The 21,959-nt window shown below is 38.9% G+C and overlaps 2 protein-coding genes across 2 annotated transcripts in view; one reads left to right on the top strand and one right to left on the bottom strand.

Moving 5' to 3' along the window:
* mapk8ip1a (mitogen-activated protein kinase 8 interacting protein 1a) overlaps nt 1-8,383 on the top strand; it is a 49,667-nt gene extending 41,284 nt beyond the window's left edge. Inside the window, exons 11-12 of the mRNA XM_049574953.1 lie at nt 168-266; nt 2,901-8,383. Of these exons, the coding sequence (XP_049430910.1) occupies nt 168-266; nt 2,901-2,973 (172 nt within the window). The 3' untranslated portion in view covers nt 2,974-8,383. The remainder of the gene's footprint in view (nt 1-167; nt 267-2,900) is intronic.
* Nucleotides 8,384-9,643: 1,260 nt separating this feature from the next.
* Nucleotides 9,644-20,495, bottom strand: cstpp1 (centriolar satellite-associated tubulin polyglutamylase complex regulator 1). Its single transcript, XM_049575256.1, has 9 exons — nt 20,269-20,495; nt 19,976-20,078; nt 18,335-18,465; nt 18,011-18,095; nt 17,000-17,085; nt 16,239-16,446; nt 13,827-13,936; nt 12,501-12,564; nt 9,644-11,943 (listed from the first exon to the last, which is right to left on the bottom strand). The coding sequence occupies exons 1-9, from the start codon at nt 20,348-20,350 to the stop codon at nt 11,775-11,777; spliced, it is 1,038 nt and encodes a 345-aa protein (XP_049431213.1). The 5' UTR covers nt 20,351-20,495; the 3' UTR covers nt 9,644-11,774.
* Nucleotides 20,496-21,959: the final 1,464 nt, after the last annotated feature.

The following is a 21,959-nucleotide window of genomic DNA, read 5'->3' as shown; positions in this document are numbered from 1 at the left end:
GATAAATAGTGCTACAGGTAAGAGGAATGATATGTATTTTGGATTTGGCGTGAGCTGTCACTTTGAGCTTGTGCTTTGATTACTACGGCAGCTTAGCTTCAACTAATACTTGTAAATCAACCTGTGAACTATATGGTTCCTGAGTAATGGAGAATTTTGTACTGCAGGTATTTTGGTCTTATCACCAAACACCCTGACCAACAGCGCTTTGCCTGTCATGTCATGATGTCAGAGACAACATTACATCCTTTGGCTGAGTCTGTAGGGTAAGACCTATTGTATTGTTTTCTATTCTCTATTCTGTTCTGTTGTATGTTGTATACGTAATTTCTGACTTTTACTATTAAATATCTGCTCAGGACCAGTGGTGGAAAGTAACTTATTACTCAAATACTCCTAAGGATAGCTTAAAGCGACAATTGCTGAAACTGTCATTGTATACTTAAAGAAGTACACGAGGCAGATAATCTGTGGAAAAAATCATGGCCCTCCTCCTCTTCCTACCACTTTTAATAGCTTTTGTTAGAATCTATGGCTCATAGAAGCCAATCAGAGCAGAAGAGTCTCCAACAAAACTATCGGTCTTGTCAATCACTGTTTGTTAACTTCGGTTAAACATTTAAACTAGGCAGCACTGATCAAGTGTGAATCAAGATTCTTAGGGATGCACGATATTGGACTTTTTGCTGCTATCTGATATGCAGATGTGTAACAACTTATAACAGTTACAGATACCGATATATCCACTTTTTCCCCACCTAATTTTAGTGATCACCAAGTCTCTTCTGTAGTGGAATTAACATCATATTATTCTTGCATTCTCTTATCGTGATGGCCCACTGCAGATGGAGACGTGAAATGCAATACTTTTCAGTGTGTATATTCATTCATTGTACAAAAAAGAAAAAAGAAAAAGCATGTTGGCTTATTCCTTCATTTTAAAGCTGATATTGGCCAATATAATAAAATGATGTGCCAATATTATAATGCATCCCTAAAGATTCTGTCACTGCATTACCTATTTCTTACCTCAGATGTTTTCAGAAACATAATTTAGTGCACTTGTTTTTAGCTTTGCTGTTTTTAACATGGCAACCGGGTCATTAACTTTCTCGTTTTACAGCTAAACAACTCACCAGAGAATGTTGGTAACTTTGATAAAAGTAACTGTCATATTGCTGAAACTGCCATTACATCCACTTAGTAGTACATGAGACAGATTACCTGTTAAATCTGTGAAAAAAAAAGGGTTCCTCCTCTAATAAGTTTTGCATGAATCCAAACTCGAAACCTTCTCATTTTACAGCTAAACAGTACAATAAGAATGTTTTAAAAAAAAACATTTGAGGGGAGAAAAAGGCAATGCAGTGACAGAATCTTGATTCATATTTATTCAGCACTGCCTAGTTCACGAGCCATGAATTGCGTCTCTGATTGGTTGTTTTCATTTACATGCAGTAAATGCTACAAGGCAAAAGCATAGGGAGAGGAGTATAATTTTGTCACAGATTATCTGTCTATTTAGTGCTGTGTGATTATGGTGGCAGTTTAAGCAAATATGAAAAAAGTTGTTTTTATAAAAGTTACCAACCACGGCAGTAAGTACAATTTAAAAGCACCTGACCTTTATTAAAGTATCTCCATTGTTGGCTGCTTTATACTTCCACTCCATTACACTTAAGAGAAAAACACTGTTCTTGCTCCACAGTGCTTTACTGCACTAGGCTACACTTATTTAAAAGCTGTAGTTACTTTTTACACACAAAATGATCTGCTTATTACCTGTTAAAAATATAAACATGGTAACACAACAGTATAAAAAGTAATTTAATCAATCTTGACCAGTTGTAGCATTAAAATGTTGCTCACATTTTAATGCATTAGTGAAAATAAGAAGATTATATAATGTTTTTAACAACATAAAACTGTACACTCCACTCTGCAACATTCTGCATTATAAGTACTTTTCTTACTTTTTTTTTTTTTATCTTGCTCTGTACCAAAGTGACATCCTCATATTCTTTGGCCATGTCTCTTGTAGATACTGGACTGTAATAATGAACGTAGCCACCATGGCATCAGCCATCAGTTTGTGGATAACCATTTTGACGCTTCAAGTTTGGCATACTGGCCAAAATGGACTGGATTTTTGGAGCCTGATGTGACCATATTTGAATAAGTGGGTGGAGCTAACCCTAACACTAGTTGCTATCTTAGTTAGCATGGTGCATATGCAGCCATGTTTGACTATGATAATGCTAATGCTATTTTTGCTAGTGAAAAACCATTAAAACAACAGGTACCTAGTAGTATCTGACTCCTTAAATTGTTTTTAAGTACAACCAAACAACCTAAACTTTACTGTTAGCTTCCATGAACTGAAAACACACTGAAATAGCGACAGCTACGGCTGCGCCTATACTCTGTGTATTTAGAGTTACACCACATCTACAGATGGCACCCACTCAAAGCAGCTGCGCCCTTAAGCGTAACATTAAGCCATGTAAATGTAAACAGGTGAGGTCATAAAAACAATTGCCCCCCATATAGTTGTCATGAACAGGGAAATTAGCTAAAGAGTCCAAAATCGTTTCTTGTACCAGGCTGTAAACATGTTTATTTCTGCAGTAAAGTTGGGCATTTTAACATGGGGTTTTGTAGGGATTGACTCTCTCTTGGAGCCAGCCTTAAGTGGACATTAGAAGAACTGCAGTTTTTGGCACTTCCGCATTGGCTTCATTTTTCAGTCCTGGAGGCTGTTGCTTGATAGGTATACAAGGTTGGGCAATCAAAATTGTTACTGGTAGATGAGAAGTCAACTAAACAAACATGTCCTATCATCTGTTCTGCTTCATTATTGTTTGTATGTCCTTTAATTTTCTAAATCTCTTCTCCCACAGGAGGGCATTCAAGCAGTATTACAAGGAGCACATTGGCTACTCCTGTCCCACTGAAGACATCTTCATTGAATAACACCTCTCCCCTGTCCACACTATGTACTGAATACTCACTATGTGCATGTAAGCCCGGTCTTACACAGCAAACTGGACCACTGATTTATCTTCTTCAGAGTACTTGCATGGTGGATTTCTTTTCTTACCTGCATCCAGTGATACAGCGAGCTTTTCCTTCCTTTAGCCATGTCACAATATAAATACCTCAATGGATGGATAGGATCACATGAGATGTTCCATACACTGAGGACAAATGTAACATTAACCAGCCCAAATTCAAATACCAATATATGAGACTGATATATTTTATGGAATAAAATTACTTATATGGAATGACACATTGATATTGGATGTAAACCATATAGACAGCCTTCAGGACTATGGGGTTACTCGAATGACAGAATATTTATATCATCAATTTGTGAACATGCAGCCACTGCAGAACCAAATAATAATTAATCAGTGACAGTTTTAGCAATTGATGAATAGGAAACTTTGGTATTTTTCAGTTTGGACTGTAGTCTCCCATTTTTTCTGCCAGAGTGAATTATGGAGACAACAACTTTTAAACTTGGCCAAACACTGAGCAAAAACGCTGCAGCCACAGCGATGAAACAAGCTGCAATCTCTAGCCTGTGGGCAATTATGCACTGTCAATTTATTTCGACTAAAAATGCTTGTTTTGCCACTTTGACTCAGATTGTTACTGTACCTGTTTGATAACATTATGGAAATTATTCCTACAGAGAAATGGAATGTTTTCCTTACCTTTTTTGTAATCTGGTCTATTTGTTAACATGTGTAACTAAGTCTCACTCAAGTAGAAGTCTGATTCTGAAATCTTTGGAAAATCTATGAACAGTATGTTGACTAAAGTAAAAATTAAGTCAGAGGTCTAGATCATAGTTTGGTTACATTTAGAGAACAAAAAAAGAATTGGTTGAGTTTATGAAAGGATCATAGTTTTTGTTAAACTGACTAGATGAGATAAATTTACCTACTTTGCGTAGTTATTTTAAGTATGTAAAGTCATGTAACTGCTGACTTTTGGTTTCACACAGGACACAAACAGTGGTCTCCTGGTTGAAGGTCCATGTTTGTTTGACCCATCCACCCCCACATTTCATTCCCACCACCAAATGATGTCTTGCTCATACTTTGTTGCCACCATATATATATTTCTATGAGCCTGGGCTGCTGTTGCACCAGTCTAAACCATTAGGTGGGAGTGCAATGGAGAAGTGCAACTCCCTTACTGAACATTCGTTCTCTTGACCAAAATGAAATGTTGAGCATCTGCCATGTTAGTGATCATGAGCAGTGTGTTTACTTGGGTTAACAAGTAGCTTCTGGATGTTCAGGTCAACAAACTAGAATTCCAGTTCCAGATATTTTCTTGAGATTTGCCACTTGAGCTTGATCTTCAGTGTCAGGTGAGACAAGCATTTCAAGTTTACAGATGTCACCGCATTCATCATCCGAGACCCAAACCCAGGTCAACTGCCTGGAAGGCAGCTTTGCTACCCACAAGCACACATTTAAAATATGAGAATCTAAGCAAGACTGCATGTTCATTAAAATAAGGTAAATCTTCTGTCTTTAAATTAGCTTCATTGTCAACTCTAGAAGAAAGAAGAGCTTCTTATTAGCAAAAAATTCCCCCAACAGTTTAAAGGCAGTCCTTTGTGGACACATATGATAAACAAACAAACCTGCTTGTTTCTTTGCACAGATAAGGGCACACCAATGATTCCAAAAAGAATAGATATATAATTCTGCATCTTATAACCCCAAGACTTGACAATCTACTGCTGAAGACCTTTGGAGATGCTGTTAAGGTGCCTAATTTCTCTTTGTGCTGCTTGATGTTTTTTTTCTTCCAAATGTGGTTCCAACTACAAACCCGTCATGCAGGGTTTCTCTGGTTGAACAGTGACACATTTTTCCTTTAACTCTGTGTAATAACATGGCCCAAATGACGCTGTGCAATTTAGTATGTGTGCAAAAGAACAAAGATGTTGGGACAGTGGATCACTGTGCAGTCATGTCCATGTCCGTCCACATTACTTTCAACTCAGACTTCTTTTGCATTGCCTGCTCAAATCTAGGACCAAAGTTGGGGTCAAGCCAGCATGGAAATACTGAATTCTCATAAAGATTTTTTTTAGTGTAGACATATTTAAAAGGGAAATACTGAACTCAGCTTTTGGAGATTTCCCCTCACTATCTGACCCACGATCTGATTTGGTTATCCAAATAAGGAGAACTCATTTCCATGCTGTTCTTCCATGTTTTTGCAGCCATTTGAAGATTAGCCCCGGGCTTAAAGCTGTACCAATCAACATATTTTACAACACTGGATAAAATGACTATGTGCAATATAAAAGGAGTCACTCATAGTAATGAACTCACAAAGAATTATTACCCAGCAATGCAGTTAGCCTCTGCCCTATGAAGATTTTCAGCCTCTTTCCACCTAGTGTGCAATCTGTGTTCCTGTCAACCTTATCTCTAGAAGCAGCAGGCAGCTAAAAGGCCTTTATAAACCCACTGCACACTACTGGCCCAGTATCGAATAGCAGACAGACAAAGTTAGCAACTTGCAGGCACACATAATGGAGCCTTTAGCAGCTAAAGAGCCTGATATATTACTTAGGAGTTTGAGGAGACCAAAATAGGGCTGAAAAGAGAGTGAATATTGGAATTATATTTATCAGGTAATCTGAGACATGATTCATAATAATGCTAATTCTGCTCTGTGTCTGTCGGATATATAAGGAGACAAATATTTGCTAACATGCTAGCCATGACAGCTTTTATAGTATGTCAGTGTTGTGTTTTCAGCTTGTCCTGCTGCCTCCAAGTGGCCTAAACAATCAATTAATGCAGCTTTAAGATCCAGGATGCGAACATTTGGTCTTGGAATTTACAATAGAGCACTGCAGGGATGATGTTTATGTGTAGGCCAACCTGCATGTTAACATCACTTCTGTCCCCTCTCCAAAAAGCCAATGAGATTTTTCCATTGGATTACTGCAGAAAATAATCACTATGGCAACAAAAGTTTATGATACTTACATGTTTTGTTTAACAAGATAATCTTCACAAATGAACACCAGTCTATTATTTTTCAGGTGTAAATGCTATTGCTAGAAGTAAAAAGTTAACGTTAGGCTATAAATGAACTACACTATGGTCGCATGACTTCAACATTGCCCCTACAGTAAGGCTGTAAAGCCGTGTTTGGCGCAATCATGCTCTGTAATCTCAATAAGCCATTTGTCAGCAACCACTTTTTTTAAGACACTTGATGTGTTTTATGACATTGAACAAAACATTTCAGTCTCTTAAGCTTGTGTTGACAGACCTTATTTCAGGCATCTAACCAAAAAAACAATTTAAAGAACCCATTGACTTCAAGATGAGAAAACAGGAAGTATAAAAATGCTGACTAATGTCTGTGACTAAGGATTATTCCTGCACCACTCTATACATACTATGTGTTGTAAACAGATTTGAGCACATAAAGTCAATGGAAATGAAGCCTGAAATGTTTTGTGTTGGAAAAACAGTGCCTATTTTTTTTCTCTGGTGTAGTGATGATGACTGTCCTATGTATTTACTGTTGACTTCAGATGTCTCCAATCACAGAATCTAAATATGTACAACAGCCGGTTTCATTCAGATGGATAGCTGGATATGACTTGGTACACCTAAGATGGCTGCCATGGAATGTTAAATAATGTTACTGGGACTCAAGAGAGCTTAAGTATTAGGCCACATTTACTATAAAACTGCTCAATATTACACCTGTTTTCTATGGGAAAAGATGTAATGCAAAATTTTGGTGTGATTTCACACAACTATGTGTGAATATAATTCATTATCAGGATTTAAGTTAGCAGCAGTAATAATAGTTTTAACTGAGAAGTTTTGTCCCATGATCTTGCTGCTTTTGTAGCCCGGGGAGGATAAAATGGAGGACAAAATGCTAAACTTGGGATTGAAAATAGTTAAAGGTACTTTAACATCATCATCTAAGTCATGCAGCTTCTGTCTGAAAATATTGATATTGGTCGGTAAAAAGTGTATCAGCAAACCCTTTACATTAGACAAAAAGTTCCCCTTCCTTGCCTTTCAGATAGCCATTGTCTTAATTGTTACTAATTTTTCAACGGTATGAAAATAATAATTTACTCATGCATCAGAAATTTTACCTTGCCAAAACATAAGCACACTCCCAAGGGGGAAGCCAATGGGGGCCATGGCCGCCCTAATACAACTGCTACCCAACCCCTAGGTGAAAATAATTGAAAGCCTACATTACTCTCTTTAAGAGGCTTTGGCACACTCATTTTTTAAGCTAGCATGATGTTAGTGGTTACTTGTGAAACTAAACAACCTAAGGCATCCATTAGTATGAACCATATTATACTAGCTTGTCGGGAAGAGGGCTAAATAATGCTCCAAATTTAAGCTAAATTTTGGCGAGGGAACACCTGGCGTGACCATTTTTAAAGAGTGTCCCTTGAAATCTCACCTCTTTGAATAAAAATGGGTTCTATGGGTACCTTGGAGTCTCCCCTAAACTTGATAAGGCTTGTTCTCTGTAAATGTTTTGCTCCATACAATCAATGTACTCCTTCAAAGTAAAGCTGTATATTTGTCTTTTTAGGGAAAAAGACAACCAGCCTATTTGAAGAACAGTTAATCGCCTAATATTTACAGAAACACATTAAAACAGGACTGTTATGGAAAATCAAAATGTTAACTGTACCAGTATAAGTCTATGCACATCAGATAATTAATAATATTAACAATATAATAAGAAATCAAAGTAGCCTATATCACTTTGCAGTTCCTTCCTTCTTATACTTAAACAGCATATTAGAATACCTGAAATCCAGTTATAGCTTTTAGTTTTGGTGTACTACCCCAAGATTTTCAGTGGCCCCATTTGGCCATCCCTCTGGAAAAGTTCTGGGGGCACCACTGTACAGGAGCGCCCTGAAGTGAATGAAAATCAAAGACAACTTTGAGGAAAGGAAAGACCTATTTAAAAACCCTCATGCAGTATACTATCCGCCACATGCTCATTTCCATGCTAGCCATCTGAGGTGCACCACAGGAAGTTGTTCTGATCCACCAGAAAGTGTCCTTTCTATGTATTCCACTATTGTGATTCTAACACCATGGGGATCTACTGTACATGACTCATCAATATAGATATATCCTGTATAGATACTGTATGTATGTATGTTTGTATAGGAGTTATTATTGTATGCTGTTGGTTTGACCAAAACCTGGGTGTAACACCGCATGATATTGATGTTGTAAAATGAAGACACACAGAAGATTCACAGACTGGTGATAATGATGGTGGTTTTTCTTGTCAATAAATCACATTTACAACTGCACATAAAATACATGTTTTTTTAGTAGGAGGCAAAGGACCTTCTTTATAGAATATAAGTTTACCACATTTTAATGAATGATTCGTAACAGGATTTCATTTACAGCTAGCTATTTTAGACCTGCCATGTACGACTACATTGGAAGGCTGCCATGAGTCACTGCAGTTGTAGCAGCTCTTACTTTTTTCAAAGATTTTTTTTTGTCATAAAGGGGATACAAGGAACAGTTCAAATATGGGAAGGTTGTGACACCTTGAATTCCTCCAATCAGAAACAAGCTACAACAACATATCATTATAATCTGTGCTAGCAGTCGGACTAGGTTACATGAGGTAAAAACCTAGCTGATACTGGGATGATTGCAAGGCTTTCATAAACTAGATTACATGCTAATTTAATGACAATCAGTTCCATGCTAATAGTCAGTGGAAGAGCCAAAGAAATTTCAGTCTCTGCACACTGGAATGGTTGTAACAGTAACCAGCTGTGGCTCAGGAGGTAGAGCAGAGTGAGAACTTCTTGGACTCAATTTTGCATCAATTTTTTGACCATACTTTTTAAGCCTCTGGGCCAGCGATAGCCTTGGCCAAAAGCATTATGTTTTTCAAGTTGTGTATCCGTCCGTCCCTTTCACGTGCATGTGATATGTCAAGAACCATTTGAGAGAAATTCTTCAAATTTTGCACAAACGTCCACCAAATGATGAATTGATTTGATTTTGGTGGTCAAAGGTCAAGGTCACTGTGACCTAGCACCCATCTCATTCTTGTGAATGTGATTTCCTAAGGGGCCATTGAAGGAGTATTCTCAAATTTGGCACAAACGCCTACTTTGTCTCAAGAATGAATTGGTTTGAATTTGGTGATCGAAGGTCACTGTGACCTTACAAAACATGTTTTTAGCCATAACATAATGTTCTACATAAAACACTTTACTGGCCATTATTCAGTGTCACATCTCAGAAACAGACGGGGAGACATTTGGTCAGACACTTAATTGCTGACACTAATCTTGGGTGTCTACCTTGAACCTGTTCTGACTGTACAGATCTTCTGTGCTGCTGGCGCAAAGATGTGTGAGAAGCACCCATGTTTTGGATGTAAACTGTACAAGCAACCTAAACGCATTTGCAGAAGCATACATCTGTGAGGCTGTAATTCTAGTTTTACTCGTTTCTTGTGTGTTCCCCAACTCACACAAAGATCACATTCAGCACCAGTAAATATCTGTCAGATGTCAGTAGCAGTGACCAAAGGAAATTGTCCATTTCAGGTTTCACAGTTACATTTTTATTATTCACAGTGTGAGGATATTCATTTGTGTCATATCACATTCACATATTACACTTTATATCATTCTTTTAACCCGTAAAAAAAAGGCATAAATAAATATGCACTGTCAATTCAGTTCATGCTTGAGCTGTTTGCTGTGGAGGCTCTTAACAGGCAGAAGAATCCATGTTCTTTCACATGCACAGACTGAGAACCACATAGAACAAACATCTGCTATTGCAGTCAGGTAAGACTTATAATACACTTGACTTTCATCGAGAAACTTATAGCATTAAAGCTGTAGTTGGTAACCTTTATATAAATGAGTTTGTCATATTACTGAAACTGTCATTACATCTACACAGTAGTACATGAGACAGATTATCTGTGAAAAAAAAAATCATTGTAGCGCTTGTAATTGCATTTGCAAGAATCCAAACTTGCAATCTTTCTCATTTTACAGCTAAACAGTACAGTAATATGTTTCTGAAAACATGGACGGAGAGAAACAGGCAATGCAGTAACAGAATCTTGATTCATATTTGATCAGCGACATTCTCGGAACCCCTTCGGCTGTATTCGGCATCTGACTTCCGGCAGACGGCGAATACAGCCTCTAGGGGCAGACCCCCGATTTTTTGGCATTCCGGGTTGATTTGGGCAGAAGAGGCGAATTTCCACTTCCGACTTCCGTTTATATTTAAGTAAATATGCTGAACCATTGCGATGGATTCAGAGTTTGCAGTGACGCCAATTATGTTCCGCCTCGTTAGTTCACCGCGTTTAACCTGGCAACAACTGCAGCTGGCTCAAACGTGATTGGTCAATATCACGTGGACTACAAACAGCCTACAACCAGAAACCAGGGCTCTTCCGCTCTTCGTCCGGAGGCAAGATCTCCAGGGTTTGCCTACAGACTCTACATTGACTGAATGTAGAGTCTGTATATAGAGACTAGATCAGCGATGCCTAGTTTGACTGCAGTTCACGAGCAGTGACTGGCATGACAGACAGCTGCCTTGGAGACTCCTTGGCCTGCAGTGGGTTCTTGCAAATATCATTAGAAGTACTGGGAGAAGGCAGGACGAGGAACATTACTTTTTTTTTTCTACAGACTTTCTGTTTCGTGTCCTGCTGTGTGGATATTGTTACAGTTTCAGCAAATATGACAAAGTTTTTGTTTTTTTTTTCATAAAAATTTCCAACTACATCTTTGATGTCCAGTGTTGTGGCCTCCCTTTAAAAAGGGAAAGATTTAGAGCAGCAGGACTTCTGTACATTCACTCGCAGCATGTGATGAAAAGCTACTAAGTAAGGTTGGTGTGCTGACATCACGCGAAGGTTTTTATGAAAATTCAAGCATTTACAGTCAATAATCCATCTCCAACATGACAGAGGTTACGATCTTCAATTCCAGTCACTCTGTAAAAGCAGCAATGAAACCTGCCTTGTTTTGCTTAATAGGAGCAGTTTACCCTACAGTACCTAAAACTACTTCATTAGGTGAACTTTTAGTGAGGAGTAGTAGTGTTTTGTGATGGTATGGTATAAATGCTGTTTCAGAGGCCTCTCCTGCATGACAACAAGAGAATTTCTGGGAAAATCTTAAGTACTTGTCTTTGAGTATTAACTGGAGTGTTACTGTTATTATATATGTAAATATATATATATATTACTTGGTTATATTACTCATCACTAGCAAAATAAAAAGCATTATTGTTAACTAATGCAAACATTTTGTTTGGTCAGATTACAGTAAAACTCAAAACACCCTGCAGTAGCAGAGCAGTAGCATGTCACATGACCACATGCAGACATGGGACTTACACATTATTAGGACTACATGGCACAGGAAGAACAATGTGTAGCATTAAAAGAGGGGTATTCTTATGTAGACTGTCAGTTCACTTGATCATGCACTGCTTGTTAAGACATCAGTGCTGGACAAAACAAAGACAATGGCATATTCTGTTGTGAGGTGGAATGTTCTTTTGCACCGTTGTGCGCCTATCCATCACTAGTGTGGGTTTGTATAGTAATGGGCAAGAAAGTTTTGACATGTACCATATAGCCACAGTGTGTTTTGGACTTCAGATGGAAGGTGACGTGGTCACAGGCTGGTCAAAGGTTCGAGGTCAGTTTTCAGAGGAGTCGGTCTCCTCTGTGGAACCATCGCTCTCCACCTCCATCTTCCTCCTGTGGTGGATGTTCCTCCTGGGGGATGCCTTCCTCTGCACCTCCTTCAGCGCCCCCACTGCACTGCCACTGCTGTTGCTGCCAGGACTCACTGAGATCTGGGCAATTCTGGACAGCACGGGACAAGGACAGAGATAATGATTAAGAAAAGAAAAAAGAAAGCAGAATGGACAGAAAGTAAAGTCCAAACAAAGGAAAGATATAAAGGATGACAAAATGAGGAAACAGCAAAAGGAAAAAAAAGAAAGACATTTTAAAATGTTTTGCTTGTTACAATACAGTCATCCTGCACAGTATACAGTGTACTGTCTGTGTTGTTGATACAGGTGTGTGTGTGTGTGTGTGTGTGTGTACCCAGAATTGCTACATAGTGAGGACCAAGACATGTTTTTGACAAACAGAGAGAGGACAGTTTTGGAAAGTGAGAACATTTTGGCCAGTCCACACTACTTGAATGGCCTGTTTGAGGTTTAAGGCTTGGATTAAGGTTCAGTTTATAGTAAGGTTTAGGTTAGGGTCAAGGTTAGGCATTTAGCTGTGGTGTTTAAGGTGAGGGTAACGGGCTAGGGAATACATTATGTTAATGAGGGTCCTTACAAAGATAGAGCTACAAGAGTGTGTGTGTGTGTGTGTGTGTGTGTGTGCATGTGCATGTGTGTTCTTACAGTTTGTCCAGTTCCTGGTCCATTTCTGGGTCAATGAGCAACTCTGCCTTGCTGGGTAACGCTCCTGCAGAAAGAGGGATGAAACAGCAGGTTAAAACAGAGACAGAGGTTTTTACTCCCAAGGTTTAAAACCAAGCACTATATAAACTGCTTTGTTCCAGCTGCCATCAATCCGGTAAACAAGCTGTAGAAAAAATGCACAAAATCATCATTTTAGAGCCTGTATTTATTATTTGTTTACAGCTTTTAGATTGTTTTTATTTACGGTTTTCTTTTGTAATTTAGGGTTTCTATAAGTACTTATTACATATTTAAAGTTTTGAGTAGCACTGGAGCACTTTTACCAGTATGGTCTTGTCACGTTTTATCCTGATGTTGCATGCAGTTTCTGAAACTGTGTCAATGGATGCTTTGTACTTTCATCTGCAAACCAAATCCACCTATGGGTACAAAAACGGTAACCTGAACCTGCACCTGACTCTACTGTATGACGCCATAGTATGCTGCATCTCTTTATATGGCCATCTGCTCGAGTCACACTACTGCAAGTGTTTACACTGCATAGCCTACACTACATGAAGCTACATGTTTACAACAGGTAAACATATAAGTTTGGTCGCTGATGTTGTTAATATCTCCCTGATTTCAGATCAGATTCCTGCTGGAACATGGCTGGATGTGTTTAGTAGCTTTTATTGGTGATTTTGACAGTAGAAAATGCCACTAATCGCCATTCTCATTCCTGAGCTACAATGATGGTGCAGAGATGCTTAGATCCAACAGACCGAAAAACACAGACTAATCAGAGCAGACCGGGCTTTTCCGGGAGCACAGACAGTATGAGGAAAATAAAGTGTTCTTTAAACAATAAATCGTGTAAACGTGTTCTAGTAGAAACCTTAAATACAAGTATGAACCTGAAAATGAGCATAATAGGTCCTCTTTAAAGCACCTTAATTGCCTTGCTGCAGGGAGGCATATGGGCAAAATGCTGGATCATCTACGTCATCACGCTAATTTGAATAAATTATCCGGAACTTTGAGGTGCGATGGAAACGCAAACCACACAGATTACCAGGCATTCTTTTACCCAGGTAAATAAATTCCTGGTGATAAAGGTTCCTGGAAATGTTGGTGGAAAAGGGGCTATTGTGTATAAGTCATGTCTGAAATCCGTACAGAAGTGGACATTATAGTAAAGCAAACTGCATACACTTATACACACATCATACAATTGTACACTCTGCAATGTGTTTAAATTCAACAACCTTTTGTGTGTAGTAGCAGTAGCAATGTTAGCATGATAATATGTAATGCTGTACCTACCAATAGTTTGGTTGATGGTCTCATGTTTAGCCAGGCTCATTAGGAAGCTGTAGTAAGAGACTTTGTTGGTCTGTTCCAGGACTTCCCTCATATAGGACCTGGGAGGATGACTACACACAGACACAAAAAAGTCAGCTAAAACACACACAGGACAACATATCAGTGTTCAACAACACTTCTCCTGTTTGTTTTCAGCTGCTGCATAGATGAGTGCTGCTGGCGCCTGAGGGAATGTCATACTTGTATTTGTGCTGACCTTGAGCAGGCTGGCTCTCTGAATCAGCGTATGTGTCTGAGAGACACCAGCCCTGCGATCTACCACCTGGAAGAAAACCATTTCCACAGGGAGAGAAAAACAGATAGAACACTGGCACTCATAAGTTTATTCATTTAACACTCTATGTGTCACACTGATGATGGCTCTTTGGCTGAAACGTGTCCGTGTCTATATGTTTTTGCCCATATCAAATAAATGAATTCTACTATGAGTGCTAGAGTTCTATCTGTTTTTAATCTTTGCCAGTACCATTCACCTTTTTTATACTGTCTAAGATTTTTGGAGTTGTGCACACTGCTGTTTTTCATTACAGTATGTGGAGGGATAAATGACAGCCACAGGCCTCTCAGAGTGGCATCATCACTCGTACACTGTCATTTTAAAAGACTCTGATGTGGTATAAAACTATGCTTTTAATTTAGTGGAGTGACTAATGATCTGTGTGGTGTTTACTGAGATTTATAAGGCAATTGAGAGAGACAGGGTCTCTCTGACACGGTTAGGAAATGACGACGCACTGATATTGCAGATGGTATGCAAGCTGGGATGTCTGCCTTTCATTGCCTGTCTTGTCTGAAAAATCTTCAGACACAGATAACAGTAAAAAGAGGTAAATAGATCTATTTGTGTACATTTTATGGAGTAAAATAGAAAGTCATACCACTCACATTGGCTTGTGTATGAATTTGTAAAAATGATGTTTCCTTTTTTCACCTGTGTTTATGTATTTTGATTAATAGATCACAGTTCCACTGACAAAACAACTCAAGACTTTATTACATACATACAATTCTTCCTCCCCCACTTCCACAACTAGCGTATCCAATTTGGGAGAAGCAGGAGCAGAAGGTTGTGGATGACACCGCCTCTGCTAGTGCATACATCCCCACACCCCCTGCTAGCGCTGAGCCTGCTGTCGTAAGAAGAGAACCAACCACTACTGCCAACATCGCCACCACACCCACAGATTACATTGTGGACATAACTGCAGCTACTATCTGCTGTTGCATTTATGACATTATTAGGAGCACTGAGAACAGCTGGCTGTTACGGATGTGTGATACAAGATATCAGCCAGGACCAACACTCATGTCTGCATTATTCACACGACTAACGTTATAAATACAATCACAGGTTAACACTTTGACATGTGGACGTGAGGGGATCAAACCATGTGATTAGTAGAAAAGTAGCTATTTGAATTAAGACTGTAAATCTGAGGTCCAAATCTCAAGTGAACACAAATATTTAAAGAGTAGCAATTTAAGGTGATAATGCTGTATTTTGTCTAATCTTAAAGTGAAAGACCAATTTATCTTTCCTTCTTGCAGTATACATATATTTAAGTGTTATCTAATCATAATTCATTCATTTTCCATAACCACTTTTCCTGTGTGGGGGGGGCACCTTAAGATTTGGTCCTTATATGTCAGAATGATATTCAATGAATTTTAACATTTATTTTATTATGTTCTAAATCTTAGGATGAAATCTGTAATAATAGCCATGTGCAATAACTACTGGTGGGATTTGTTTATCCCAACTTTAGTGGAAGTGTGTCACTGGGAACTTGACAAACTGTACTGTATGTGCATGCAGCGTTCATTAAATAGTATTCACAGTGTTACATGCTACATGAGGTAAATACTTAGGTTTTTTATTACAAGCTGTGACAGAGGGACTGGTATTGTTTCCACCGTGTGTGTGTGTGTGTGTGTGTGTGTGTGTGTGTGTGTGTGTGTGTGTGTGCAACAGCCAATGGAAAATGAGGACACTGTTTAAAATGGAAAGGTGTACACATAGCACAACATTATGTGTAAATGACCTGTACAGTAACACATAGAAAAAAAGTTAGTGTTTTACCGCAGACGCCATGTCAACAACGTATTGACAAGAAGTTAATAGATTGTTGTCAATTTGTTGCTGGCAATGTGTGTCCTCACATGTCAGCATCATATGTTTTTGCCCTCTCTGGCATTCCATGTTCTGGTAGTCATATCTTTTCTTGTGTATACTGTATACAGTACAAAACAAATCCTTAAAGGGTGCCTGGTCCCAGTGAGTGAGGACTAGAATGTGTGTGTGTGTGTGTGTGTGTGTGTGTGTGTGTGTGTGTGTGTGTGTGTGTGTTTTACCTGCGTTTGAACCTGTCACAGAAGGCGTCTATACACTGAGCCAGAGTGGACGGATCAACTCCGTCCTGCTGCAGCTCCTCTGTGTCATTCTCCTCTGCAGCCACAGAGGGGAGCTGCTCGATGGACGTGGACGTGGGGACGATGACAGTGTTAGGACTCTTCCCTGCTAACAGATCCTGGTAGATCACCAACACACTGTCCAGGAACTCTGCAGACACAGGGGGATGATGGGCAATTGGAAGTCAGGGAGTTAAATTCTGTTTGATGCAGCTTTTTTTAGATATGGGATTATACTTTCATCATAAATTAGAAAATAGATGATAATAAGATATTACATCTGATAGATGATTCCTTGCTCACTATTGGCAGTTTCTGTTATTACTTTAATATCAGATATCTGAACATGAGAATCATTCAAGTGTGGTGTACAAGCTTTTCCTCTTTCTTTAAAGGAGAGCACAAGTTCTCATCCTTAAACTATTTAATCTGCAATCTAAGAGCTTTACCCCAGACTAGGCGAAACAACAAACAATGATGAAAACGGTCAAGGTCAGACATATGAAAAATTCATGTAACACATCTCTTACTGTAGCGAATCAAATTCAAACTGTTTAAATGTGATTCTGTTGAGAAATAATTATAAACAGATGCAAATCATTAACACGCCCATGTTAATAAAGGTCACAGCCAAAGTGAGTGAAATATTTGTATAACAGGACATGCTATAAATAGCCAATATTCAACAGTAGTTTCTGTTGTACCTTGGTAGTAGAACTGTAGCTGGAGGGCATAAAGGAAATCAGAGAAAGACATCAGGCAATCTATGGCGTCATCCATCAGAACTATTCTACAGGACAAGGAGAGAGCACATGACATCAGTTTACACTGCTCTTCTGTCAACCAATTAAAATTATAGTTGGCTCAAACTGTCACTGTATCCTGACAGTAGTGCATGAGACAGTCTGTGAAATAAATCATGTTCCTCTGCCTCCTTGTAGGGTTTCTGATGGTATTTGCAAAAATCCATGAGAATCCATGAGATCATTTGCTCCAGTTGGTGGGCGGTGCTTCGTTTTGGCTTGACTGATTCTAACATGGTGTCACAAACTTTCTTATTTTACAGCTCAACAGTCACTGAAATATGTCACTGAAAACAGTTTAGGTGAGAAACAGGAAATGCAGTAACAGAATCTTGATTCATATTTGATCATATTTGATCTGCCTAGTTTGACAGTTTGACTACCATTCCTGAACAGTGATTGACATGATTGACAGCTGCGTTAGAGACTCCTCAGCTCTGTTTGCTTGTTTCTTTCACATGCAGTGGAGAAGGCAGAGGGACATGATCTTATTTCACAGATTATTTGTCTCTTGTACTACTGTCTGGACAGTAAACTGGTCACTGAGGGACATATCCTAGAAGTCAGTGACTGAAAGATTATATGTCTGTTTTAACATACAGCACTGTCATGTACAGTCTACACAATATAACTACATGATATTGACTGCAGTGTACTTTAACACTACTAAAATGACCATCCTATTTGCTCTACAGTATCTACCTCAAACTCATCATCAGAGTAAACAGAACAGGCGTATCCTCACAGCATGCATGTTAAAGTCATGGTAACCACACAAACAAAGGTGTAACCTCTTTGGAGTGTTAAACTACAGCACAAAGAAATCCTGGTCAAAAGAGTTTAATGGAATAGTAAACATGTAGAGAAGAGCCTAAGTATGGTTTGTTGTGTGAGGCGTGCCCATGCACTGACCTGGCTGCGCTCTGCACCAGCTCCAAAGGGAAGTCTGGACACAGTAACTGCAGCAGTGACCTGTACTCCAGCATGGACAGTAAATCTGGAAGACAACGAGAGAATAAAACTCATGTCAGTTACAGATTATAAAACAGTGAAGCACTGATTTCAATGTTAAAGACAGTCAAATCCACCACTCTGGCTAAGCAGGCTGTGCACACTACTGATACAAGTCTTATGTCATAGCATTACCCTAGCCTTCTATAGAGAAAGAGGCAATTATTTAATGACTTAAACAATCTAACTACAATGAAAGCAGAAACGTTTCCTGCTCACTCTCACCTCCACTCTTGCCAATCTGTCTGTAGCATCTCCAGAAGACTCTGATGAAGGAGGCTCTGTTATGAGGAGTGGCCTTAATGTAGTTATACTCTCTGAAGAGCACGTGGTTACTGTTTTTTACACTGCTAAAACTACAAACACACAGAGACAAATGACAAAAAGAAGCAAAATTCAGGTAATCACTTTGTTAAAAATTACACACACAAGATGCATTACATTGTATTTACATCCCCCAACTCTCGCAGCTAGGACAACAGTCTGTCTTGTATTAGGTTAAGTGATGGGTTTAAAAACTTCATACGCCCAGCCTAATTTAGGCAATAACCCACCATTAAGCTTAACAACAAGGAAGCTAGTCTTGCATAAAATGACATGAAATTTGCATCACCTGGCCTTTCATAATGGTATTTGTGAACAAGCCAGAGCCCTAACACGCTTACTATGGTCTGAGACTCTGGTAAAAGTTGTCTGAAAGCTGAAATGTCTTGGGGTGCACAAACCTTGTCTCCATGTCTTTTTTTCCACCCTAAAACTGTACAAAACAAAAATAAAACACTAATTTTGCTTAATATGTTGAAAAGCATGTGTCATCTTTAACTACAAGCCTTTTGGAGATCAGTTCATCTTCTGCTTACTTAACTAATCACAGTAAACAACATTTTGACCAGGGGTGCCCAAACTTTTGCATGCCACTTTATTCATTCATTCATTCATCTTCTAACCGCTTCATCCTCTTGAGGGTCGCGGGGGGGCTGGAGCCTATCCCAGCTGACATCGGGCGAGAGGCAGGGTACACCCTGGACAGGTCGCCAGATTATCGCAGGGCTGACACATAGAGACAAACGACCATTCACGCTCACATTCACACCTACGGACAATTTAGAGTCACCAATTAACCTAGTCCCCAATCTGCATGTCTTTGGACTGTGGGAGGAAGCCGGAGTGCCCGGAGAGAACCCACGCTGACACGGGGAGAACATGCAAACTCCACACAGAAGGGCTCCCACACCCGGGATCGAACCGGGAACCCTCTTGCTGTGAGGCGACAGTGCTAACCACCACACCACCGTGCCGCCCCCATGCCACTTTATATTCTACTGTATTTTTATTTTGATTTGTCACCTGCAGCCTGAATTTTGTGTTTTCCTTTACATAAATTAAGACATTTCCACCATAAATTGATGCAGATAAATTCAGCAGAATGCAGGAAGCTAAGTTTCTGATGCTCAAAATTTCTTGGGGGAGGACCCCGAGACTCCCCACTTAATATTTGTCCCTCAAACGTTCAAACAAAATGACACCCTAGTCTGCACGACTGTAAGTAAGTAAAAGAAGTGCTACTGTATGCAACTTTATTTTTTATTAATCATAATGAGCAGGATGCCCTTTAATCCGCCTGAACATCAGCCCCAAATAATGTCTGCATGGCACTGACAGATTCTGGGTTGGTTTGCAATATGAAAAGGCTGGCCAAGTTATAATGAATAGCCAGTTTCATTATATTCAGTTTCTGTCTTTGTGGTGATGTATAATTAAAAAATGTCTGCACTAACCCCTGTCCAAACTTTTTTACAGACCTCCAGAAGAACCCTCCCTATGTGTATAGCTATAGTAGGTGACTGTGTGTTGAGTGTAACATACTATTCAGCAAAGTAGCGGATCACCCCAAACTGGGTGTATTCCTCTTTATGTTCCAGCAGCTGGGTCACTGCATCACTCAGGTAGAACAACACGTTACTGTCCGCTGGAAGAAAAGTGAACACACAAGAATCACACGTACAGATACAAAGATAGACCTTAAATTCACTGACGATATACTGACGAGACAGAGCTGCGATTAGAGAGCTCACAACTGTTAAATGAGAATATACACACAAAGAGGAGTTAGCTGAAGAGCTCAACTGTTAGCAGCGCACAGCTAACACAGAACGTACCGAGGTACTCGTCATCTGGGACGGTGGAATTAAAGCGGTTCATTCTGCTCGTCCTTTCAGGGGATAAGGCTGAAATTAACATTAATAAACTTGAGATATATGAAGCTATTATCGACGGACTGTATAGCTAGCTATGTACAATTTCAATTTAATACACTTAATTTCAGTAGCCATGGAATTTTGCAAGCTATCGGTGTCCTGATATCAACATGGTGGGCTTCCATAGAAACAGCAGGATGTTGTGAGTTACACTAATTGCATCCCCCTGAACAACACAGCACACAAAGGTTCCTATTACCCACATAGACATAGACATAGAGATAATAACAATAATAATGATAATAATAATAATAATAATAATAATAATAATAATAATAATAATAATTGTGATATTATTGTTGTAATATTAATAGTAATAAGTATGCTATTGTGGCTGCCATTTAGATTTGTCAGTCAGCTAAAATACCAGTCCATACCATTATACTGTATTATACAGGACCATAAATATTGCTGTGACAAGGAACTCTATATTGTAGGCTAGCATCATGCCTGTTATACAGTGTACATTATATTTAGTATTCTCTAATACTCGGTATGCTAGTAGTGTTGTTCCTGAACGTCAAAGAGGATTAAAATCAGGTTTGTCATTGGACCATCAAATGACTCCTCAAATCATTAATTGCAGGTTTGCTTGCAAGATTGTGGCTGTGTCTTTCTTATATCAATTACTACAGTGCTTCTCTGTGAAGCAATCCCAAACTTTTGCTCAATCACCATTTACATCACTTTTTATTTCCTCCATCTGGCTCATGTAAGCTTTCAAAATGTCTCACTTTGGTACTGTCCTCACTTTTCATTTGAGTGCTGTTCTACTGCAGAGCTTTTTTATGAGTATAATAATGTTTACAGCAGAGTCATCTCCAGTGCGGCTCTTCTTTGCTTATGCAAATATATATAAATATACTCTGCACCATCAGGCCCTCATCTTTTGCATAAAGTCTCTTGGAGTGTTAGTGGAGACTGTTGGCTTTCTGTTCTTGAGTGGTAAGCATCTGTAGAGCCTGTGTTTTTGAAATTACACCAACATGTCTAATGTGCTGCTACACTGAACTCCTTTTTCCCCTGTAATTAAGGGACTGTTGCTGTTTTATAATTTACAGCCGTTCGAGAGTTACAGTTAGACAGCTGAAGATATATTAAATGAAATGCTGTTGTGGGTTGTTCTTCTCTAAGTGTTACATTTTCAAACAGTTAGAATGCTATGTACAATAGTATTTCATGGAGAAATGTGTACCCTTATTCATTGTGTGTGGGAGTGTGAGAGGCTGAAGGTGTCGTTTTTAAGTGAAAAAGTCAAAAACAAAACAATTTTTAAAAAAAAAGTTGAAATACCTAATTCAAGACTACTTGTGGTATTATGCACAATTGTGTGTTTATTTACACAATAACATCATTTATTTAAATTACATAAAACAATAATAAACAATAAAACAATATAAACATGAAACGTCAGCCAGTCGAATCAGGTATGTGTAAAGGCAATACCTGACATTAACCAATAATAGAAAGATTTTCATAGTTACAGGGAGGGCTAAATTTCAGACTGGCCAATCAAAATATCTCGTTATGAGAAGCCATACATATGATGGTCCAATCAGCAAAGGAAGTTTCTACATTAGGGGCGGTCTATA

Source organism: Epinephelus fuscoguttatus, linkage group LG4, assembly GCF_011397635.1.
Source record: "Epinephelus fuscoguttatus linkage group LG4, E.fuscoguttatus.final_Chr_v1".
NCBI classification, from domain to species: domain Eukaryota; kingdom Metazoa; phylum Chordata; class Actinopteri; order Perciformes; family Serranidae; genus Epinephelus; species Epinephelus fuscoguttatus.
The sequence above is the reverse complement of the archived record's forward strand: the minus strand, read 5'-3'. Positions and strand labels throughout refer to the sequence as shown.

Excerpts from the sequence above, each read along its gene's own strand:
- cstpp1 (XM_049575256.1), bottom strand. The coding sequence starts at position 20,350 with ATGTTAATTTCAGCCTTATCCCCTGAAAGGACGAGCAGAATGAACCGC. Across the intron at positions 18,096-18,334 it reads ACAGATTGGCAAGAGTGGAG|ATTTACTGTCCATGCTGGAG; the intron begins GTGAGAGTGAGC and ends GTTGTCTTCCAG. Across the intron at positions 13,937-16,238 it reads TGTGACAGGTTCAAACGCAG|TCATCCTCCCAGGTCCTATA; the intron begins GTAAAACACACA and ends GTCTGTGTGTAG.